Genomic DNA, 25543 nt, shown 5'->3' with positions numbered 1-25543 from the left:
TTAATTCTTGTGGGGAAATTGGATTTGCTTAACATAATTTTGCTTAAAGTAGCATTTTTCAGGAATATAACTATAACATTAAGCGAGGAGTTACTGTATTCTAAAAGTTGCTTCAGGGTCACATACATTTTCTTTAGTTGGTTTTTGCTACAAAAACCAAAGTTCAAGACCTGAACTTCAAATGTTTAAAAAATAAAACAAAAAACACTAAACAGAAGCTTCATCAACTGAGCACAAAATAAATCAAACTAGTCACTTTTATGACTGTCCTCTACAAATCACTGATTTTAATTTTTGCATGTGCTACACATGAATTTGACTTTTTAAAATGATTGTCAAGTGACTTTACCTGTATTAATTTGGTTGTGCTGTAATATTCTAGAGAACAAACAATTACATGTGCTGAGAAATGTAACTTTGAACAGCAACTCCTTCTAAAACCAGTAGTTTGCCCAAGCAACACATATCAGTGTTTGGGTTGGATATGTGCCTGAAAGCTGTTTGCTTATCCACACTTATCCGAACTACTTTGGTCCAGAAATTAGATACCCAATCTGATTTAATTTAGGTGGGAAATCCTGTTAATTTATCCAAGTAGACTTGACCATCCTTAGTATGACCCTCAGCACTTCTATTTTGTTATGCTTTCAGTAGTATTTTCGTGAAAGGTATAAATGGAACATTTTAAACATTTAGTATTTGATTGTGTGCCAGAAACAAATAAATGAAACTTTAGCTTAAAGCACCAAACTCTGAGTTAAAGTGTACATTGTCTTGACCGGTCCTCTTCTTTGATATGTTGTACAAAAATAAATAGGATTGAATTGTCTTTGTCTTAAAAAGCCTTAGAGCCTAAATAGGTACCACAACATGCCCATACCCAATCAATATTGAAGAATAAGCAGACTTTCAGTGAGATTTCCTGTTCTAGCATTGCTCAGTACAGGGTTCTTATGCCACCACTTCAGTAGCCGGTAAAAGCTAATTGCTAGTAGAACTGTATGAAATTCACAGGCTTCATTTCAGAAATTCAAGCAAACTTTTTTCCCTCTCTCTTTTCCCACTCACAGTGTTCTGCGCCTGAGTTTGAGGTTCAAACAAAATAAAACAGGAACTTGCTGAAACTGTCAGGTTTTTGTCTGGCTTTTAGGATTTGTGATAAAAATTTCACACAACTTTAATAGACTAGTGAGAAGTGACATCATACTGACCCTCTTCTTTTGTTCTCAGCCTTCCAAGGTTAAGGTATAATAACTTAAAAAAAAAAATTAAGGCTTTGCTTAAGATTTGTTTCTGACAAATCAGGAACTAAAACAGACTTTGGTCCCCTCCCCCCTATGACAGAAGTCTCCAGTTAACCTTTTAAAAGCTGAATGACTTCACTATATGTTCAAATAGTAATCAGTAATCATTCAAAGGTAATTGCTTTCTGTCACCGTGTTCTTCGTGATTACAAATTTGAGCTCATTCCCTTAATGTAAAAGAATAGGAGCCCTGCACAGTTTATAGATTATTGCTTCTGGTCTGTTTAACCAACACTGGATGAAAGCTTGAATATCATAAATAACTAGAGTTGCTAGTTAATAGGGCACTGACAAGTAGTTGAATCTAGACTATTTTTAATTTTTATAAGTCCTGATAGAAACATTTTCATGAAATTATTTTTTTTAAATCTATGGACAAAAATGTATATAAACATTCTCTTCTAGGATTTACAATATACATATGAAAACATTGTGCTACTGCAGTAAAACCAGAATCTGAATCTGGTTAGTTTGTTGTTAAATTGTACAAGCTCAGTGAAGTGCAAAGAGTAAAAAACAAAGGAACACAACTATTCTTGGAGAAGTCAATTTAGATGATTAAAACTCAATTCTAAAAGTCTAAAGTGTTTTGTTTAGTAATACAGGTGTTTCTGTGCCACTTCTTTGCAAACCTGTTTCTCTAAACTGTCCCCAGGAGTTTGAAGAATCTGTAGTTATGATTCTGTGATGCTTTAGTATTTACCTAATCGCCAGGAGTCCTAGAAAAGTATGATTATTGAGAACCAGTTTCAACCAGTTCAAGATTTCTCTTGAAGAGTTTAGGGTGGGGCAGTTTCAATATGTGAAATGATGATAAACTAATTACTGTACAGTACTTTGCTCCTTGTTTTTTATTGTAATTATGGAGAATAAAAAGACTTCACTGTTTTGTTATATGAAAAATGTTTTTAAAACTGCTGATAGGATTGTTATGCAGTTCTTTGTTCTGTCATGAACATATTTAGGTTTCAGTGGATAGGCAAACGTCATTTAGGTGTTTCCTTTCTTAACAGGAAACTGTCTTCCAGTCAATAACTCTCATTCACAACTCATAGTTTCATGCGTGTGAATTGTTCGGTATTCAGTGTGAAACTGAAGGCACTTGATTTTAATCCTAAGTATGATGGCAACGATCTCTGTGCTTTTACGCTGTTCAGCAGTACTGCCCCCAGCACTCAGTATTGGCGATTTCATAAGTTAAATATGTTATATAATTCAATGTTAAACTCATTTGTATTATTTTTCCTGGTTCATAGTCTAGTGGAAATAGTCTATATTTCCATGGTAATTTATACAAATTTTCAGTGATAAAGACTTCACAACTGTTGTTGTTGCTCCATCAAGAACTATTTTTATTGTTTGAATTAGATGTTACTCCTGGGGGGATTCTGTGCCAAAAGATTCAAAATTCTGCATATTTTATTTGTCAAAATAATGTAATATAATCACATCAGTTTCAATTGTTTTGCAATTTATTTAAACTACAATACAGAAAAAAATTCACAGTAACGCTTCAGCATTTCCTAAACCCATGAAAGTTAAGTTACAAACACTTGGGGCTTGTCTACATCACAAAGTTGCAGCGCTGGTGAGGGGGTTACAGCGCTGCAACTTAGGAGGTGTACACATCTGCAGGGCATCACCAGCGCTGCAACTCCCTGTTTGCAGCGCTGGCTGTACTCCCGTTTTGTCTCGGGTGTAGAGGATCCAGCGCTGGTGATCCAGCGCTGGTAATCAAGTGTAGACACTTACCAGCGCTTTCCTTGACCTCCGTGGAATAAGCAGGTATCCCAGCATACCTGAGGAAGCCTCTGGTAATCAAGCAGGTCTCCTTCTCCGGTTTGCTCTCGCGTTCCCCGAACCCCCGTGCAAGCAGGTCTCCTTCCCTGCGGTTTGCTCTCGCGTTCCCCGAACCCCAAGCAAGCAGGTCTCCTTCCCTGCGGTTTGCAGGGGGGTTCGGGGAACGCGACAGCAAACCGCGGCAAAGCTGGTCTCCTTCCCCGGTTTGCTCTCGCGTTCCCCGAACCCCCCTTGAAGCCGCCCAACAGCGCTGCAGTGTGGCCACATCTAACACCACTTGCAGCGCTGGTTGCTGTAAGTGTGGCCACTCTGCAGCGCTGGCCCCATACAGCTGTACAAATACAGCTGTAACAACCAGCGCTGCAAAATTGTAGATGTAGACATACCCTTGGTAACTAATACTCTGCATTCCAGTTATAGTTCTGGATTTTCATTTAAATTACAGAGCATCAAATAGTGCCCTCTCTTTCTCCCCCCACCCCAAAAAAGTAGAATGTCATTTTAAATTGCTCAGACTTTCACACATAAAAGTCATAGTTTTGATAAGTATCAGAGGGGTAGCCGTGTTAGTCTGGATCTGTAAAAGCAGGAAAGAATCCTGTGGCACCTTATAGACTAACAGATGTTTTGGAGCATGAGCTTTCGTGGGTGAATACCCACTTCGTCGGATGTATCTGTTAGTCTATAAGGTGCCACAGGATTCTCTGATAGTTTTGATAATCATTTGTCCTGGACCTGGCTGGGTACTTCGGGAAGTGCTTGGTTCTGATTGTCCTGATGTTTTACTGACTGCTTGGTAAATGTTTAATTTGCCTTCAAAGTCCTTTTTTTTAAAAAAATGGGTCTGTAAATTAAATCCTGAACCATAATCTAACCCATTGTGCCACTTTGGCACAGGAAGAAAGTGATAAAGCACATAGATCTTCCTAGCTGAGGATACCCTTACTGTCATTTATAATAAGGCTCCTTTACATCAGTCTGACAATGAGGGGTGGTTTTATGCTCCTGGAGGTGGAATTGACTGAGAATGGGAATAGTTAACTAACAATAGCAACATTAACAATGTTACTACACAGGCAAGCGACTACATTTCTGCCTGCCTGTGCATAATAAAGTTATTTAAGAAATACTTTATTATAGTAGTCTGGAAACTCAGGTAAACAAAAATTTTAAATACCTTTTTTCCCCATCCTGTCCTCAGTAAGAAATTAATTTTAGTGAAGGCTTTTTGGAGAAAGAAAGGTTGGAATGAAGGCTTTCATTTCCATAAAAAGCACATATCTAAGTGCCTAATATAAAATAACTGTCTAAATCTTGCAGTTTACACGTCAATACACCAATATAGGGAGCTTGACCTATGTAGCGCTTACTGTTCAATTATGGATGTTCTGCAAAACGTTTCGAGAAGCTGGAAATGAGTCAGCAGTGTGCCTTTGTTGCCAAGAAGGCCAAAGGCATATTGGGTTGCATTAGCAGGAGCACTGCCAGCAGATCGAAGGAAGCGATTATTCCCTTCTGTTTGCACTGGTGAGGCCAGACCTGGAGTATTGTGTCCAGTTTTGGTGGTCCCACTACAGAAAGGATGTGGACAAATTGGAGAGAGTCCAGTGGAGGGCAGCAAAAATGATTAGGGGGCTGGGGCACATGACTTGTGAGGAAAGGCTGAGGGAACTGGGATTATTTAGTCTGCAGAAGAAGTGTGTATCTGGGGAGGGGGGGGGATTTGATAGCAGCCTTCAGCTACCTGAAGGGGGATTCCAAGGAGGATGGAGCTAGGCTGTTCTCAGTGGTGGCAGATGACAGAAAAAGAAGCAGTAGTCTCAAGATGCAGCTGGGGAGGTCTAGGTTGGATATTGGGAAACTATTTCACTAAGAGGGTGATGAAGCACTGGAATTGGTTACCTAAGGAGGTGGTGGAATCTCCTTCCTTAGAGGTTCTTAAGGTCAGGCTTGACAAAGCCCTGGCTGGGATGATTTAGTTGGTGTTGATCCTGCTTTGAGCAGGGGGTTGGACAAGATGACCTCCTGAGGCCACTTCGAACCCTAATATTCTATGGTGGTAGAGTAGTGGGATTGGAAAGTAGCCCAACAAGTAGAGCCTTGTGTGGATATAACATTTGTATCCACGTCCGACTGGCAGTCCGCAAAAATGATGGATGTGGATATCTGCACATATAAAGTGGATATCTGTGGCTTTTCAGGGTTCTACCAACAAGAATGTTTTGAAATTATTTGTTTGCTTTGTATCGTATCATTGGAGGAATCAGGGTTGACATAGGAAATGAATGTTTTACATTTTGATAAAGAAACTGATTTAAATACGGTCCTGCTTATTGAGATGTCAGAAATCAAGCTCACTGTTCAGATGTGTAGAGGAGCCTATCACTGTGAACAAAGAAGTTAGCTGCTTCTTTCTTCTCCCGTACCGTTTATTCTCTTATCTACCGAAGAATATCATTTGGTTAGGGCCCTACCAAATTCCCCGTCCATTTTGGTCAATTTCGCAGTCATAGGACTGTGACATTTCAGGGTTTCAGATATTTACACCCAGGGTGGGGGCCACATATTTCCACCATTCTACGTTGTTGTTGATGGAGGTGCTGTTTTCAGAACTGAGTAGCTGGAGAGCAATGGGCAGCACAGACCCGAGGGTCACATGGTATGGGGGGGCAGGGCTGACCTTATGGGTGGGTGACTTCCCTGGGTTCAGGGGATGCTGTAGTCCCTCCCCGCACACAGCCATCTCAAGGGCCCTTTAACCCCCAAGCACTGGAATGGAGCTGGAGAGGGACAGGGCTGGGTGCCAGAACCTTTGTAAAAGTGTAGGGGGGGCACGGTGATGCTGGAACTGGGAGGGCTGGAGGACTTGTGCTCCACTTTTAAACGGTGTAATTTGGGAGTGCGGGGACAGGATTGTTCCTCCAAACTGCAAGCCTCGGGCAGGGGCAGAATAGTGCCAACAGGGGCTGCGCTTTGTGGCAGTGTTGTCCCTCCAAACTGCAAGCCTCGGGTAGGTATGGATTGGCGCCCACAGGAGCTGTGCTTTGTCCCAGGGGAACTGCGCAAGGCAGCACCTGCCTGAGGCTTGTGGTTTGGGTGGGGGGCAACACTGCCACTTACCCTCCTCCCAACTACACCCATGTTAAAAACGTGAGGGGAGCTTGGCCCCTCTGTCTACCCAGTTCTAGTTCCATCTTCCAGGGGTGCTACAGCAGTAGGCAGGGACTATTAACTTTTTGTGGGCCTCCCTGGGGAATGATTGTTAAAGTGGCTGGGGTAAAAGCACAGTGGGGCAGGAGCTAGGGTTGGTCTCTGGAACAAGGGAGGGGTCGGGTAAAGTGCAAGCACAACAGGGCTGGGGAGGGGGTAAACAGGATCCCCCCTGCCCCTGCTCACATAAAGCGGGTACCTACCCGGTTCTAGCCCATTCTCTTTGTCTCTCTCTGCACTGAGCTGTCCCTCCTCCCACAGCAGCAGGACAGGTTCTCTTCCAGCCCTTTGGGGTGGGTGTTGGGAGTGGGAGGAGTAGGGGTTAATGTGGTTGCTCCTATAACCGGACGTTTAGTTTCCAGTCAGCAGTGCTAACCGGACACTCAGGTCCCATTTTCTACTGGAGTTTCCAGTCTAAATCTGGATACCTGGCAACAAGGCTGCCAGAAAAGTCTGAGGAGGGGAGAGGGGGTATGGGCTGGGGTCTTGGCCCCAATTCCAGCCCCTTCCCCAAGGCTCCGCCTTCTCCTTCTCCTTCTCCTCCTCCTCCTCCTCCCCAGAGCAGTGAGCGCACTGTGGCTCTGCTCTTCCCCCTCCCTCCTGCCAACAGCTGATCGGCCGCAGGGGGAGGGGGAGGGGAGGGAATGTAGCATGCTGGGGGAAGAGCCAGGGGAGGAGCTTGGCTGCCAGCAGAGCCTGCCCTGCTGCAGCAGGAGCCCCTGCAGCTGGCAGCATCAGGTTTCTGACCCCACAGTAGAGAATGGGGGTGGAGAAGAGCGGGCCAGCACCTTGCTAAATCCAGTACTGGCAGTAGGTATGTTTCTTCCTTCCAGGCGGCGTCACACACTAGCCTTCAGAGTTCCCTCCTTCCCAGCCAGAATTCAGTTCCATTGTCTACCTTGTTTGGATCTTCCTATACAGCCACCCTGTTTGCAAGCTGCTCTAGAGTGTCTGTCTGTCGTGGCTACCACTGACCTCCTTGCCAGCGACAGGCTGCTTCTGACTCCAGCTCCCAAGCTTGTTTTGGTTTCTCACCACAGCCAGTTCCTACAGTGCTGCTTCCAACCTGCTCTGACATAGCCTTGCTGTGTTTCTATCCTCCTGGGCCAAGTATACCCAGGTCCTCTCTTGCCTCTGGCTGTATTTTATTTTTCTGTGCTGGAAGGATTATGAAGCCCTCTGCTGTAGGAGTTAACACAATGCCCAGTAAGGAGCTGGCATGTTCATTACAATTCAATATTTGTGGTATACTATATTAGAAGGGTACAGTTCTGTCAATGATGATTTAGTTGGTGTTGGTCCTGCTTTGAGCAGGAGGTTGGACTAGATGACCATGTGAGGTCTCTTCAAACCCTAATATCAGGAAATAAAATAGCATACCTTATTTTATTATGTATGCTAATAATAAATGTAAATAAAGTATGCTATTTTATACTGAATCACTGAAACGGAATTACCTTCAGATTACAGTCACAGAAGCTACAGTGAGGGGGCTGGAGTTAGTGATTTTTGCAGTGTCACAAACCCATAGTTTCAGACTCCACACCTAAAATAGCATACTTCAAACACCCAATTCCTCGTTTATTAGTGCATATGTTTTCTTTGCTCTGTTACCTTGCTTCGTTTTTCTAAGTTGTTTTCCATAAGCTAGTTAAGTCGTCTTTCCTTGACTTTTCTTACATCATGCTAGTGGTATTCCCTGAAAATGGGGAGAAGAGGACATTGCATGCTACAGAAGCACTGGGAATTTCAGTCATGACTGGGGAAATAGTGGCGACTTTGTAGTAAGTAGCATGCTAAACGAGGAGTGCAAGTTCTGAAGAATTTTATCTAACTTAAAACAGTTTGGATCAAAGCCTTCAGCAAGTGTGTGGGGAGTGGGGAATGGCAGGAAAATTTTGTAGGAAGAACTTGGACTGTCTAGAAAGCTTCTAGGAAAATTGTGGAATCCTAGATTGCACAAATTGTTCTATAGTAATGCCTCTAGAAGGGAACTTTATTTACCAAGTGCAGACTGGCTGAGCAACTCCACTATAGGTTGTAAGACTACCTATCCTCCCACAGTCATTTGTATGCACATGTATACAGACACAAAAAACATGGGCCAACACGTTAAAGAGCTTTAGAATGAACTGAGAAACTGTTTGGTACAAGCTCAGCCCTGAAGTAAGGATGCACAACTTAAGAAAATTAAGCTTCATACAGTTTTGTTTGTTTGTTTGTTTTTTACTTTCATAAGTATTTACATGTCAGTCTATAGCCACAATATAATAATGTTAGTGATGGCTTCTGTTTGTTATTGCATACTGAAGAATTTTGTCAGCACTAATGAAACTTGGTTTTAACTTTCTAAAGTCTTAGAAGCAACATTCTGATATCCTAAATTGTCCATGTATGTGTGGAGTGTATTTAGAAACAGTATTCTCAGTTGTTGGCATAAAGACTTAAAATAAGAAACCTTAGTAGAGACTTAATTCTCAAGTGTTTCATCTTGAAAGTACTCAACAAATAGCTAATGGATACTATATTGTAAATACTACATGAGACTGATTTTTTAATCTTTATGTAAATAACAGTGTTGCCCTCTGCTGGAGACTCCAAACTCAATCAGAAATTAGAGAAACTTATTTCAAAGCACAAAACCTTATATAATATTTAAGGACTGATTGTAGCAACATAGGTGATGTATAGGAGTGCTTCCCCTTGACGTAAAGTGGTTTCCATCATATACAGGGTTTACATTTTGGTTCAGTCGCTCTCAGCACTCTCACTATACACATTGTTCCAGCAGCCTGTGTAGTAGTGGTGTCACAGAATAATGGTATAAAATCTATTGGCATTACACAACTTGAAGTGATTTTTGCTTGAATTGTTGCTTTTCATACTTTTTTACTTTGTAGAAAATAGCTTCTACATACAAGTCTAAGACTAGGGTGACCAGATGTCCCAATTTTTGTAGGGACAATCTCGATTTCTGGGGCTTTTTCTTATATAGGCTCCTATTACCCCCCACCCCAGTCCCGATTTTTCACACTTGCTATCTGGTCACACTGTAAGACTATCGTGTTTTGTTACAACTTGTATATACAAAAATCCTTTGCAGGTCATCCTTTAAGACTAAATGATTACTGATCTGCCCATAGAGGGGGATATAATGGGTTTTGTCACTATGGCAGGATGACGAAGCTTACTAATTTAAAAAATGTTCTGTCATCTGAAACAAAAGTGTTAACCTGCAAGTTGCACGTACACGTGCTGAAAATGCTCCCACAGAAGGGTATTTTATGCATTACATACAAATTTGACATCAAATAAGGGCTAGGAATACTAGTCTTTTCTCAAATGGTGGGAAAAGGAAAACGTACTACAGAGGAGTAGTGATCCTGAGTTGTTTCAGAAGGACACGAAGCTGCATGAAATGAATGTTGGGAATGCTGGAGGAAATGGTCAGGAATGAGGAGCAGTAGCAATAGGAGGGAATGAGTGGATGGCTGACAGGATGGGAGATGCAATGCTGCTTCATTGATTAAAACAGACTACTCAGATTCTACCTGGAAGCTTAACAGAAGCCTGTGCAGATCCTGGAGTACTGGAAAGAGATGCATCTGACAGCTCTACTTAATACATGGGCTGTAGCATTCTGCACAAGCTTCATTTTCCAAATATTCCCAAAGTGGAGCCCCATATAGTGTGTATTATATGTGTTGGTGTCTCTCTCCTTTGGAGATAGGGCCGAAAGGAAATGTTGCGCCTAATATTCTTTCAGTAAATTCCAATCAGTGTTCCAATGAAAGAGGCATGGCTGCTGTCTCTGAAATTTTTGTAAATGTGCCGTTGGTCTAGGAATCTGCTTTTTTTTTTTTTTTTCTTCCCCATTACACATCTCTGTGAACTTTAGATTCTCATGTTTTTATAAATTTAACTATTGGGATGATAATGGACAAAATAGCCTGGAATGGACAGACTAGAAGACCTCCTGAGATCCCTTCCACCCCTGATATTCTACGACAAGTATCGGCAACCTTCAGCCCTGACCTGCCAGGGTAAGTCCCCTAGTGGGCTGGGTCGGTGTATTTACGTGCCGTGTCCACAGGTTTGGCTGACTGCGGCTCCCACTAGCCATGGTTTGCCATTCCAGGCCAATGGGGGCTGTGAGAAGCCGTGGCCAGCACGTCCTTCGGCCTGCGCCGCTTCCCGCAGCCCCCATTGGCCTGGAACAGTGAACCGCAGCCAGTGGGAACCGCGATCGGCCTAACCTGCGGACGCAGCATGTAAACAAACCAGCCCGCCCTGCCAGGAGGCTTACCCTGGTGGGCCACGTGCCAAAGGTTGCCAGTCCCTGTTATATGGTCTCTGGCTATGTGCTTAAGTTTTTAATAACCTGGTTTGGGGAGGGAAGAGGAAGATTAACATATATCATTAACTCATTTGTTTTTCAATAAAAATTATGTACCAACTTCCCCTGACACACCCCTTTCCAGGACATCGAAGAGCGTGTCCTCATTTATAGTCTAGTGGCCTAAACTTATGAAGAGTAATAGTTGAGTCAAGAAATAGGAATGAAGGTTAAGATACATTCCTCAAAGTGGCTCATTGATTTTGTTCAATAGGTTCAGTATAACACTTTGGCTTTATAGGAACAATCTGGATAGAACGCTTCATACAACATAAAAATGTCTTCATTGAAATCTTCAAATATAAAAACTAGGGCTGTCAAGCGATAAAAAATTAATCACAATCGTGATTTAAAAAGTTAATCGCAATTATTTGCACAATTAATCGCGCTGTTAAACAATGATAGAATACCATTTATTTAAATATTTTTGGATGTTTGCTACATTTTCAATTATGTTGATTTCAATTACAATACAGAATGCAAAGTGTACAGTGCTCACTTTGTATTTATTTTTATTACAAATATTTGCACAGTGAAAAAACAAAATAAATTGTAATTTTCAGTTCACCTAATACAAATAGTGTATCATGGAAGTTGAACTGACAAATGTAGAAGTATGTGCAAAAAGCCCTGCATTCAATATAACAACATAAAACTTTAGAGCCTACAAGTCCAATCAGTCCTCCTTCTTGTTCAGCCAATCACTCAGACAAACAAGTTTGTTTACATTTGCAGGAGATAATGCTGACTGCTTCTTGTTTACAGTGTCACCTGAAAGTGAGAACAGGCATTCTCATGACACTGTTGTAGCCGGCATCACGAGCTATTTACATGCCAAATGTGCTAAAGATTCATATGTCCCTTCATGCTTCAACCACCATACCAGAGGATAAGAATCCATGCTGTTGACGGGTTCTGCTCAATAACAGTACAAAGCAGTGCAAACCGATACATGTTCATTTTCATCATCTGAGTCAGATGCCACCAGCAGAAAGCCGATTTTCTTTTTTGGTGATTTGGGTTCTGAAGTTTCTGCATCAGAGTGTTGCTCTTTTAAGACTTCTGAAAGCATGCTCAATGCCACATCCCTCTCAGATCTTGGAAAGCATTTCAGATTCTTCAGTCTTGGTTCCAGTGCTGTAGCTATCTTTAGAAATTTCACATTGGTATCTTCTTTGCGTTTTGTCAAATTTGCAGTGAAAGTGTTCTTAAAACTAACATGCTGGGTCATCATCCGAGACTGCTATAAATGAAATATATGGCAGAATGCGGGTAAAACAGAGCAGGACACATACAGTTCTCCCCCCAGGAGCTCAGTCACAAATTTAATTAACGCATTTTTTTTTTTTGACGAGCGTCTTCAGCATGGAAGCATGTCCTCTGGAGTTGTGGCCCAAGCATGTGAGACATATGAATCTGTAGCTCATCTGGCACACAAATATCTTGTGATGCCAGCACAATAGTGCCATGTGAATGCCTCTTCTCACTTTCAGGTGATATTGTAATTAAGAAATGGGCAGGAATATCTCCCATAAATGTAAACAAACATGTTTCTCTTAGCAATTGGTTGAACAGGAAGTAGGACTGAGTGGAGTTATAGGCTCTAAAGTTTGGCATTTTGTTTTTGAGTGCAGTTCCGTAACAAAAAAATCCTATATTTGTAAATTGCACTTTCATGATAGAGATTTCACTACAGTACTTGTATAAGGTAAATTGAAAAATACTATTTATTTTGTTTACTATTTTTACAGTGAAAACATTTGTAATATAAAGTGAGCACTACAACACAGATTAAAGAGTGTATAATTGAAATTGATATATTTGAAAATGTGGAAAAACATCCAAAAATATTTAATAAATTTCAGTTAGTATTCTGTTGTTTAACAGTGCGATTAATCACAATTACTTTTTTTGAGTCAATCACGTGCGTTAACTGTGATTAATTGACAGCCCTAATAAAAACTTATATTCCCTAGATCTTGGATTTCCCAGCAGATCTTGCTCTAGAAGCTAAGCTTTATTTAAGAAAGTGACATTTCTAATACTGCTAGCTGAAAGATACCTAATAATATGAAATTCAAACCATTATAGTATGTTGCAAGCCTGCAAAGCAATAGCAGTAATGCAGTGAAAGTTCTGTTCCTTCCTCCTCCCCCATGCCTCTTAAAGAAATATTAATGGTGCAGCCTAGTCACTGTCCACTTACATGATGATATGATTTAACAAGAAGCTAGGACAGCTGCGTTATGTTTCAATATCGAGTCCTTATAAGTAGGTCAACTCTGTCCTCCTACATAATGTAAATAAAATGTTATATAGCTCAGGCATGTTAGAACAAAGAATTATACCTAACAGATTATTGATGTGACCGATGAATAGTTCAGTGTACAGGGAGGAAAAATAGGTTTTTTTCATTGCAAATGAAAGAATATACAAAATATATAAAGATGCCAATGGAGTGACAAATACTACAGTAAAAACTATTCTCAAAAGAAACTCATAGATACCATATTACCTTGTGTAGTGGAAAAATATAACCCAGTACTCCATCACCTGTCATAAGATGGCAGAACCTCTGCTGGCTTTACAGCACATTAAGAATATTTTACATATTTTTACAAAATTTCAAAAATGGGGAAAAAAAAGGAGGAGCTGCTTTTTGGAATTTCATTTTCTTGTTCCCAGATATTGTGCTGATACAAGAGGATGGAAACTGCTTGCTGTTACCTTGCTGATTTTCTAACGGTCTTTTATGAGTACATTTTAATTGAACGCACTTTAAATGAAGACTAGTGTGACAATAACAAACTTGTCAGTGGGCATGCTGATTTTACAGAGTTGAAGTGTCAGTCAGACTAATTCTTTATGTGTGAATGCATTTAATCAATTATGAAATTAATTCTTGGAAGAAACAGCACTTTTGTAGATTAAGGTTCAGTAAAAGCTTTGAAATACAGATAGTAATTTGGGAAAGTAAATAATGTTGGTTGAGTAATTAAAATACAAAGGTGAAGTTAGTAATTATCTTCCAGTTGCTATACATCTTAATTGAACTGAAAAGGATTTTCCAAAAAGGGGATTGTGTCCTTGTTTTGCTGCTTTGTTTTGTAAAGAAGGCTTAAGTTTTGTTTTGTGTTCAAAGTGGCTTTTTTCCTGCTTATTAGAAATGTTAGGAATGGCAAATCTTGTCTTCCCTAATTTAGCTGGAGGACTTATTTTGTGGTTTGTGGGAGTAAGGGTTGATCTCAGGTGTCTTGTGAAGTTTCTCACCTTTATCGCAGCAGGTGAATCATAAGATTGGAAGGGACCATGAGAGTTCATCTAGTCCAGTCCCTTTCACTCATGGCAGGCCTAAGTAATATCTAGACCATCCCTGATAGGTATTTGTCTAACCTGCTCTTAAAAATATCCAATGATGGAGATTCCACAATCTCCCTGGGCAATTTATTTTAGTTCTTAACCACTCTGACAGTTAGGAAGTTTTTCCTGATGTCCAACCTAAACTGCCCTTGCTGCAATTTAAGCCCATTGCTGATTGTCAGAGGTTAATGAGAACAATTTTTCTCCCTCCTCCTTGTAAAAAACCTTTTATGTAGTTTGGACTAAAAAAAAAACCTCACTTGCTTAGCCTGGTCTATACTACAGTGTTTGGTCGAATTTAGCCACGGTAGGTCAATTTAAAAATGAATGCGTCCACACAACCAACTCTGTTCCATCGACCTAACGGGCTCTTAAAATCGACTTCTGTACTTGGCGAGGGGAGTAGCACTAAAATTGACTTTGCTGGGTCGAATTTGGGGTAGTGAGGATGAAAATTGACGGTATTGACCTCCAGGAGCTATCCCAGAGTGCTCCATTGTGACCGCTCTGGACAGTGCTTTGAATTCTGATGCGCTAACCAGGTACACAGGAAAAGCTCCAGGAACTTTTGAATTTCATTTCTTGTTCGGTCAGTGTGGCAAACTCAGCATCACAGGTGACCATTGAGTCCCCCCAGAATCGCAGAGCGTAGAATGTTTCTACTCTTCCCCCTATCATCTCTGTCCCTGAGGTTATTGCAGATTAGAAGGCGAAAAAACGCACTTGCGATGACATGTTTTCCGAGCTCATGCAGTCCTCTCGCATTGATAGGGCACAGCTTAATGCATGGAGATATTCAGTGGCAGAGGCCAGGAAAGGACATGATGATGAAGCGTCTGTTGGAGCTGCTCTTCTAATCGCCCTGATGTCTGGCGCAAAACCATTGTCTGCAGTTGCTTTCACAGAGGGAGAGGCGACTGATGAAATGTACCCCAAACCACTCGCAGCAATGTTTTTTGTCCTATCAGGCATTGGGAGCTTAACCCACATTTCCAATGGGCAGCAGACACTGCAGGAACTGTGGGATAGCTACCCACAGTGCACTGCTCCGTAAGTTGATGTTAGGCATGGTAGTGAGGACGCGTTCCACCGACTTAATGCTCTTAGTGTGGACATACGCTATCGACTATATAAAATCGATTTCTAAAAATCGACTTCTATGAAAATCAACCTAAGCCCAACAAGACTTGGCCTTGTTTTATGTAATGTCATAATTTCACTAGTTCTTCTGACACCAAAAGTTTATTGGTATTGGGTGCAACTAAACTAAAAGGGCCTTCTGCACTTCCATTTTTGCAGTTCAGTAAAGCTTTCCATTATGATCCACCAATAACAAAGTCTTGCCTAATTGCAATAATTCTTCTTTTGATCTTTTATGTAGGTTAAATTTGGTTGAGGCCTTTGTGGTAGACACAGAGCTACGGCAGTGCCTTCAAGAAGAGCTTCTACGTCGTTTTCCAGATCTCAACCGGCTAGCCAAGAAATTTCAAAGACAAGTAGCAACCCTGCAGGACTGTTACCGAATGTATCAAGCTATTAACCAACTGCCTAATGTTGTACAGGCACTGGAAAAACATGAAGGTAACATGCCTCCTGCCCCTCTATTTTAAATGTTTTATGTCTTGTGACATATTGATATTGGCAAGAAGTAGAGAATGGATTTCAAAAGATGATTATGGTAGCCTGTTTTGATGAAGGGAGTAAAACTGAAAGGGAACTTGAAGTGTGTTGTTCTAGAACATCAGAGTTACTTTTCAGATGACTTTAGCAAGTGAATAGAAAATAAAATGTCTCAAATCATGTAGTATCCCTTTTGGAAAAACACTTAACTGATAGGTAGCCAAGATGGAAAGTTCAATCCTGCCTGCTAGGGAGAAATAACCCATAAACCAGTCTGTCTTTAGAATTCTCTCTCGAAATATAAAAATAAATAAAAGAATGTATCATATATACTCGTTCATAAGCCGAATATTTTTGGTAAAAAAGTGAAACATCTACACCAAAATGTGATGATTTTAAACTCTATGGAATATTGAACTGAATATCTAATACATTGTCATTTTGTTTACCTGATGCGTCCACAGGCATGGAGCCCCTCAGCTCCCTGTGGCCGCAGTTCGCCTTTCCCAGTCAATGGGAGCTGCGGGACGTAGCCCACACATTTGCAGAAGGACAATAGGGTTGATGTCTGCTATCTATCTATCTAATCACATTTTTGCTCTTAATAGACATGTTATCTCTGGGGATACAAATCCACTTTGAGAGCTGCAAAACTAAGCATATCTGATGGTATCTTATAGACTGAGCTCTGAGTCCCATTGCGTAGATAGAAAGATTAACCTAAATAATCTATACAGAAGCCCGTGGAACCCCATAAGATTGGGGTCTCTGATCCATGAACTATTGGAACTTATTTACAAAACTTTTCTTAAACATTACATGAATATGTTGTCTCATGCTATAGAATTAGAATTTATAATCCCTATTCCATGATGAGATATCTTTCAACTATAATGTATCTTTTAGATAGGTTTTTCCTCAAAATGCATTTTATCAAAAAAATCCGATGTACATTTTTTTAAAAAATCATTGGTTTTTATCCACCCTGTTTGAAACTAACACTGTACTTAATTTATTGTTGACCTTTTTTTGAAGGAAATATGTTAATTGTAGAATGCAGTAACTCTTTAATAATCTGGGTTTAAATCAAAAAATAAGCTTCCCAGAAATGGAAAATGTTAGTGGAATAACTGGCCATACTTTTTTTTTTTTTCTTTCTGTTAAAAATTAGTGAGGTAGGCAGTCTCTGATTTTTATTAGAATGGAATTTTGTATTACTTCAGCCAGAAAATGTGGCTACTATAGGGCATAATGAATAAGAGAAAAATGAAATTGGGTATTTCTATCTGATATTACCTGAAGATGTTCAGTACTCATAAACAAAAATTGGTTTTTCTTTCTTGATAAATTGTAGTACTGTGTGAAAAGGGAAGGCGAATACCATAAAATAAGATATATTGTCACAATTATGTGGAAAACGGGCTTCCAGATATGAGCCTAGCATGTAGTGTAAAATGTAATCCATTGTAAACCTCTGTATGACGTAGAAAATCCATATTGCTACTACAAATTAAACTTTGATTATATAGGCCACCATATTAAGTATCTGCCTGATCATATTGAAAGCAGATATTTTTTCCTTTAGGAAAGTAAATATATTTACATAGCCAAAAAGGTAGGTTTTGGCTCAGAATCTCACCAAAAATGTCCTTGTTACAGAACAAGGCTTTACAAAATGGTGGTAAAGTCCTTGTAATACGTATATTTATGCATATAGAGGGGAAAGAGGTGTTTTGTTTTTCAGAAATGCTGAACACCACGTAATTTTATCCTCCAAATTACTTAAAATCTGTAGTCTGGAAAAAGGAGAAATAGTAGGCCAAATCTTAATTGCCTCTATTGATGCCGGTTAAGGGATGTGGCCCCAACTATTTTAATCTCATGGGGTTCTTACCATGCCTTATGGGACACCATAACTAAGACAAGTAAAATACTCAATATTATTAACTAAGTATTTTTTAATAAAGAAAAGAATAAAATCAAAACACAAGCAAGTGATAAGCAGTGGTTCCAGAAGAGTTACAGTCTCTCCTGTATGTCTCTCTGTAGAGAACTTTCAACAGAGATTACATCTTTGAGTGGGTCTGCCCTGGTGAGGACATCCTTCTCTAGGTAAATTAAGACCACCGTATATTCCACAAATCAGTTGTGAGTCCTATCTTAGTTTATCTTAAACAGCTGAGAGAAAGCAGGTCTATCCTAGGAGTTCCTTTCATTAGCTTGAATATCTCATTTAATGATGAGCATCAAAAAGAGCATCTGAGCTGCTATTCTCCAAGTAATGTGTATGAAAGTAACTGCTTTTACCAAATTTTAGGAGATACTTAAACGAGTTTGTAATAACATAACATTACCATAATGATTTGCGGTTAGTGCAATTCTGTTATGATGGTGTAATTCAGTCTTGATCTGATTATTTTCCTATCCGTTTGTTTATTGAGATCGGAAGAGCTTTTAACTCATTGTGAGATGGAATATCAAAATGTTTTCTGTTAAGTTTGAGAATCTGACACATTTCAGGACTTTGTTTCCTGATTAATGGTTCTTGGGAAGTATATCAGCCATACCATTAAGCTGGCATCAGTGACTACTTTTCCCTGGAAGATGTAAAGCAGGGTGTCGGCAAAAAAACTTCAGGACCAGACTTCAAAAAGAAACTGCTGAGCTTCAGTTCATCTGCAAATTTGACACCATCAGCTCAGGATTAAACAAAGACTGTGAATGGCTTGCCAACTACAAAACCAATTTCTCCTCCCTTGGTTTTCAAACCTCAACTGCTAGAACAGGGCCTCATCCTCCCTGATTGAACTAACCTCGTTATCTCTAGCTTGCTTGCATATATATACCTGCCCCTGGAAATTTCCACTACGTGCATCTGACGAGTGTTCACCCACGAAAGCTCATGCTCCGAAACATCTGTTAGTCTATAAGGTGCCACAGGATTCTTTGCTGCTTTTAGTGTTCACTGTGTCTTAAGCCTTGTGTCACCATGCCGTAGATTTAAGTAACAAAACTAGAATGAAAATGAATTTTCATTTAAACTAATTTTAAAAGTATCTGTTTTGATATCATTAATATGCAAAAGAAATCCAGTATTTTCTTAATCTTAAATTTGACTTTATTGTGAATTTACATATTTTACCTTTAGACTTTTGAAAAACATGCTCATCTAAATTCATTATTTAAGTTGCATCATTAAACTTTCTTTTTTCTTTTAAAGAAAGTGAATTTTTACTTCTACTTAAATTTAATTATGATGATTTGTCAAGTATTCAGGTATCTGAGATTATGGCACTGTATGTGCCCCTGCTCTGTTAATCAGTGCATGAAAAATTGATGAGTCCACTTTCAGAAAAGAGAAATTATTTGACTCTCTTTATCTAATCCCTGCCACCTCCTTATTGCATCCTATTTTTCCAAATTTAGTTCAGGTTTGTCTTCCAAGTTTTCTCTTTAAAAATAAATAAATAACTAAAATCACAATTCATGTTCCTTCAGTTCTTGGGAATGAGAAATGGAATTGCCTCCATATTAGTCATACTGTGGATGGACTGGAATGTGTGACTTTGCAATATCCCATAAATCCACGATTTCAAACTCCCCACCTAAAATAGTAGCACACTTCATACTTCCAATGTATGGTGCATATATCTTTTCTCTGTGCTGCTGTGCTCCCTTGCATTGTTCTTCAAAGTTGTTTTGCAGAGACTCGTTAGATTTAAAATGTCTGTCTTCCATTTCTGCAACCTCTGCAATCTGCTGGTGAAAGGATTTAATCTTTTACTCAGGAATAGATATAAAATCAATTTTTTTTAATCAAAAGCCAAGCAAAAATAAGTCTGGAAGAGAAAAGGAGAACAAAAAAACCCAGCTTTCTCTCTGTCAGTTTTGAAACTCACTAAGATTGAAAGCAGAATAGCTTAATCTCTGAGCCCATTCTATTCTTGGCCTGCCAGTGAGAGTTGTGTTACTGATGGTACTTGATGTAGCCATCTGTGCACTGAGACGTACAACTTATTTTGCTTAGCCCATTAAATAGCCTTCAGATGGACATGACAGGTCACAATGCACTTGAGATAGAATGGAGTTTATGATTTAGGATTGAAAGGCTCTATAATGCTGATAGTGATCTCCTGAACTGTCTAGTCCCCTAGCTGGTGCATTTTTTAGCCTTTGCTGGCCTGGGCAGAGGGAGTGTCTTTTTATTTAAAAAAAAAAAAAAAAAAAGGTTGAATGAAGTATAAGAAGCAAATATTTACTACTGCTTCAGAGACTTGTGCATTATTAAATAACAATTTGTGGAAAAGGTTAGGATGACTTTCTAGCAGTTTGAATCCTAGACAATTTAAAATGTTGACATTTTAAGCAGAATACTGACGGTGAAGGTCTGCAGAGCTCGTTAAGTTAACAGAAAATGGTGAGAACTTTGCTGATGTCCACCTTCCTGATTCCGCATGTGCTTTGTGATGCTAAAGTCAAGCAGTCTTTTGGGACCTGAGAATATTTTTGGAATAGTAACTTTTAAGAAAAGTTCCCTTGCAGGTTGAGGAGCCTGACTATCGTAGCTTTCCCTTTACAAGTCTTGCACTACCGAGCACTGGAGATGAATGGAGGCAGAACAAACAGGGACTGGAGGACACCAAGACACTGCCTACTATCTTGGTTCATGCCACTATTATAGGCAGAAGTAGGTGCAGAGAATATGCTGCCGCTTTTCCTTATTGGATGTGAGCTGCTGCTGCTGTTCTGCACCGTGCGCCAGGTTAGGGGAGGGAGGGGAATTAAAAGGGGAACTTCAGTTTACCACTCCCACAGGCAAGTCCTGAAGATAATTTCTGTAGACAATTCCCAGGGAGGTCTCCAAGTCATGGATCAAATACAATCCAGTACACAAAATCAGTAAATCCTTAGGTGCACTCCATTATGCTAAAAGCTGTTCAATACCTAATGGGATCTGGAGTGTACAAACCACAAGAGAGACACTGAGGAAGTGTATAAGTTTCTTCCCCTCAGTATGGTTCCAAGGAAATCAGGAGACGGAAGAGTGGTGTTGGGTTTTATGGAAATGAAATAATTTACTTGTTCAGATACCTGAGGACAAAAAGATGGGTTGTGGTTCATGCCTAAGAAACTGGGGGAGGATCCAGATTCTCGGATTGAGAGGGCATCAAAACAGAGCCAGTAACCCACCTTTTTCAAATGGAGGGTGTTCCAGTCAAGTTTCAGATGTTGGCAACTGCAGTACTATTACAGGGGTGGGATGATTGTGATAAACATATCCTAGACCTAGACCATTTAGGGCAGTAGTCAGTTACTTCTCAGTGGCTCATATTGGTGAGGTGAGGCATGAGTGTGAAAGTGATATGGAGGGGAAGAGACTAGGGTTTCTTTGAATAGGTTGATAAGGAAATGGGAAGTTCTGGTAACAGCCAGTACATACACCTCTGCCCTGGTGTAATGCAGGTTCTCATATAACACGGTAAAGCTCTGACACGCTGCTTTGAGCAGCGTCTTGAGGGTGCCGGACCAGGCCGGGGCTGAGGGTTGATAAGGGGCAGAGGGTCTCGGGGGCGGTCAGGGACTCCTCTCCCAAGGTCGGGGGGGCAGGACCAGTGGGAGGGCACTTTTGGGGACCCCGCAGTCCCAGAGTGGCCCGGGGGATTAGCGGGGGGCCAGGAGCAGCCCGCTCAGCTTCCCTCACCCCGGCCTCAGCCATATCGCTCGGGGGAGAGGGCTTGGGGGAAGGGATCCCCCCCTGCACTCACCAGCAGTGGCGAAGCACAGCAGCCCAGTCCTAGCCTGCTCCACTCCACCAGTTCCCAACCGCAGTGCTCCGCTTCCCGCCGCAGGTGAGTACAGGGAGCGTCCATTCCCCAACCTCCCTGCACTCACCGACAGCAGGAAGTGGAGTGCTGCAGCTGGGAGCGGGCTGGGGCAGCCGCATTCTGCTTCGCGCCGCTGGTGAGTGTGGGGGGGGTCGTCCTTTCCCCAACCTCCTTGCACTCACCGGCAGTGGGAAGCAGAGCAGCCCAGCCCCAGATAGCTCCACTCTTCCAGCTCCCAGTCGTGGTGCTCCACTTCCCGCCGGGTAGGTGTGTGCAGGACCTTTCTCCAACCGCCCCCCAGTGACATGGCTGAGGCCAGAGCAAGGAAGGCAGAGCGGGCTGGGGCGACGTCACTCCGCTTCCTGCTGCAGGTGAGTGCAGGGGAGGGGGCATCCTGTCCCCAACCTCCCCACACTCATCGACGGCAGGAAGCGGAGTGCCACGGCTGGGAACTGGCAGGGTGGAGCAGACTGGGGCCGTGCTGCTCTGCTTCCCGCCGCTGCCCGTGAGTGCCTGTCAGGGGGTGGAGTGGGGGGTGGATATGGGTCAGAGCAGTCAGGGGACAGGGGGGGTTGGGAAGGGGGTGAGGTCCTTCGGGTGATTAGGGAGGGGAGTCTCTGGAGGGGGTGGTCAGGGAACAAGGAGGGCAAAACCTTGATATAATGCGGTCTCACCTATAATGCTGTGAGATTTTTTTTGTCTCCCAAGGATCACGTTATATCAAGGTAGAAGTGTAGTACTGTCTTTACCTGTTAATGCATTGAGGTTACTTGTGAACATGAAAGGTGTAGATTGTTTTGAAGAAAACCTCAGAATTCTATACTGAGTCAGCTTCTACAATGTTACAGCCTCTGATTCATTTTGAAGAAGTCTATGATAATTCATATTATTAGTAATACTGATGTATCTTTAGCTGCTGTGATTAAAATATACCTCATGGTTGCAAAAATGTAAACATTTATTTACTGATATGAAGTGTTTGCAGTTGGCTATTGTATAGGCTCACAGTTGCAGCTCAGAAAACATGCTGTTTCACAGAATTATAAATGTCTGCAAGTGCTAACAATAAATCTGGAGTCTTATCTCTTTTTGTATTTCATTGCTTGTGGATTATTTCATGTGTTTAAAATTCTATGTGCTTTTGTGTAAGATGTAGAATCTGCTCTTATGACTGTTGTATTCATTGTTAGATCATGTATACAGGACATGCTTATAGAAAAATAGATATGTTTTACAATTCAGTTTTTTTAATGTTTAATGAATTGGCTTCCCATTCAAAATTAATATTAGCAGATGTAAAGATCTGATGCAGACTGGTGAAGAAGAGATATTTTAACAGTATTTCTCAGTGATGCCCAACGTCTGAGTTACAACTTGTAGTGTTGGAAGCTTCCTAACTTGTGAAATATTATTTTTAATACAAACAATTCACATGGGGCAAAGATAATAGAATTTTTCAAATAATTTCAATTAATACATCTTAAAAATTGGTAACTCTAGAGGTTAAAATTTCAGCAAAAGCAGTTTTGAAATTTCTGCTTCCCCCAGCAACACTGGGTTGTATTCAGATGGCTTATGTTCACTTTGAGTGCTGCATAGTATAGGTAACAATGCAGTTTATTCACATTACCTCTAGAGGAGAGTTACTCAACCTATTTACCATTGTGGGCCACATATGGAGGTGTCTGTGTTACATGGGCAACATCCACACAATGTATATACTATCTGTATGGCCCTGAGGATATTGCTGCAGCTATGTGCTGATTGGGCCGCAAGCAGGTCGTGGGCTGAGAACCACTGCTCTAGTGAGAGTGCAAATGGTTAGTCTCCATCTTTGGAATGAGGTAGATTAGCTAAAAATAGGAAGAATTTCTGAAGTAAATGCAGTCTGTGAAATAACTATTGTCACAGTTTCTTAGTGAAAACTGACAACTCATTAGTTTTATACTGGTGCTATTTTGCTTCAGACTGGTAAGTTCAACCGAATATTTAGAGAAATAATGACTATCACATTTTTTTTCTTTGACAGGAGCACATCAGATGTTGTTGCTGGCAGTATTTGTAATGCCTCTTAATGATCTCAACTCTGACTTCTCCAAGTTTCAGGAAATGATAGAAACAACTTTAGACATGAACAAGGTACGGGATAGTTTCTTTAAAGTATGAAGCATCTTGCTGGCCTGTACTGGTGTGGTTCACTCTTGTATTAAGATATTTAATGTGTAATCTACACAAATATTTTATTGCTACAGAACACTTAAGTTGCTATAATTAGACCAGTATTAGAGTAGTCTATTGAGTATAAATGAGTTATTTTTTGAGTTTGGATTCTGATATCTGGGGAGCAGAGTGACAGTTTTAGACCAACTGTTTCAGACCAACTGTTAGATTTAAATCTGAGTTACAAGGTGGTTACACAGGTGACTTGAAAAGGATGGAAAGCAGGTTCGGTGCCTAGGGTTAGCTTTCTGATAATGCTACAAAGCCAGTTAGATTCATAGATCCAGCCAGTCTCCCAAGGCCCTAGTGAGCAAAAGAGCGCATTCAGCCCTAGAGAGGATTGAAGTCTCAGTGTTACTCTGCCCTACAATTGGTTGAAAATTGTCAACATTTCAATAAATATTTTTCACAGTAATTTTTGCACCAGCTGTACTGTGCAGCCACTCATCTAGAGGATCTTGGAGCAGTCACTTTGGGCTCTGAAGGGAGTTCTATCCAGTTGTCCTTAGCTCAGAGAGAATCATTGCAATACAAGACATTGACTGTTTTAAATTCAAAAGGGATGAGTAGGGCCCTACCAAATTCATGGTCCATTCTGATCAATTTCATGGCCATAGGATTTGAAAATTAGTCAATTTCACATTTTCAGATGTCACCAGGGGAGGGAGGGTACTGACCCAAAAAGGGGGTTGTGGGGGCATTGCAAGGCTGTTGTGTGAGTGGAGGGGGTCGCAGGCTTGCCAGCCTCACTTCTGTGCTCCTATCAGTCAGAGCTGGGCTCTGAAGGCGGCAGCCGAGGAGCTTCCTGCAGCCGGAGGAAGCTCCTGGAGGTGGAGGTGAGTCTGATCTTCCTCGTGCTGCTGGGAGGACTTAAATCTGAGGACTTCAGTAGCTCAGACATAGGTTAGGGGTTTATTACAGGAGTGAGTGGGTGAGAGTCTGTGGCCTGCATTGTGCAGGAGGTCAGACTAGACAATCATAGCGGTCCCTTTTGACCTTAAAATCTATGAGTCTATGAGACACTCCACCTGGGTGTTGGTTACTTTCCTTGCTGTTGCCTCTGGAAAGCTAATATCTGGCTGATTCCCCAACTTACAGCATGTTTAGTGACAACCATACTACACAATTCTCATAACTTCGTATGCATTAATGATGTATGATATATCAATAGAGAAATGACTTTCAGCAGATCATAACCTTTCCCCTGATACCTTACAAGGCATGCTTTATATGTGAGATCAGGATTATATGAAAATGAGGAATATGGGGGGTTACAGTATGCTCCCCCAAGGTATAGAATATCACAAGGGAGTCATATTTGAGGTCGCTACAGTCAAGCAAGGACTCTCAAAACAGGGCGGGGGAGTAACCTGCATACACCAGCCTAGGCATAGTGCAGCCTCCCTTAGAGACTTGGGCTACATAAGCCTTATGCCATTGGTCGAGCCTGGGCTCAGAGCTGCTACACGTTTTGGGGACCCCACAGTCTAAGAAGTCCCATTCTGTGACAGGACAAGATCGGCTGAAGTGTCCTGGACTCACAGAGTGAAAGCATAAAAGTGGGCCACTAATAGGGTCTGGCTGATCCCTTTTCATTGGGGTTTCTGGGATGCGGCTCTGGGACGGGTTGGCAGGCACACATTGTGACCAGTGCTCCGGGGCTGGATCCAGAGGGACTTCCCTCCTGGTCAGTTCCGGTCTCTTGGGTGCCCCCTTTGGCAACTGGGCAGAGTTCTCTGCACCCTGGGCCTCCCCGTGGTCAGACCTCAGCGAGGCATATTTGCCAGGCCAGGCAGTGAGCAAATAGT

General features: G+C 41.2%; 1 protein-coding gene across 3 annotated transcripts in view; it reads left to right on the top strand.

Moving 5' to 3' along the window:
* MSH2 (mutS homolog 2) overlaps window positions 1-25543 on the top strand; it is a 99317-nt gene that overhangs the window by 27207 nt on the left and 46567 nt on the right. For 2 of the 3 annotated variants that reach the window (XM_050951798.1, XM_050951797.1), the window contains exons 7-8: window positions 15452-15651; window positions 23545-23654. In XM_050951798.1, the coding sequence (XP_050807755.1) occupies window positions 15452-15651; window positions 23545-23654 (310 nt within the window). Of the gene's footprint in view, window positions 1-5639; window positions 7129-15451; window positions 15652-23544; window positions 23655-25543 lie in introns of those variants that run through there. The other variant, XM_050951799.1, reaches the window with a different exon arrangement.

Source organism: Gopherus flavomarginatus, chromosome 4 (assembly GCF_025201925.1).
Source record: "Gopherus flavomarginatus isolate rGopFla2 chromosome 4, rGopFla2.mat.asm, whole genome shotgun sequence".
Taxonomy (NCBI): domain Eukaryota; kingdom Metazoa; phylum Chordata; order Testudines; family Testudinidae; genus Gopherus; species Gopherus flavomarginatus.
This window is presented reverse-complemented; position numbering and strand designations above follow the sequence as displayed.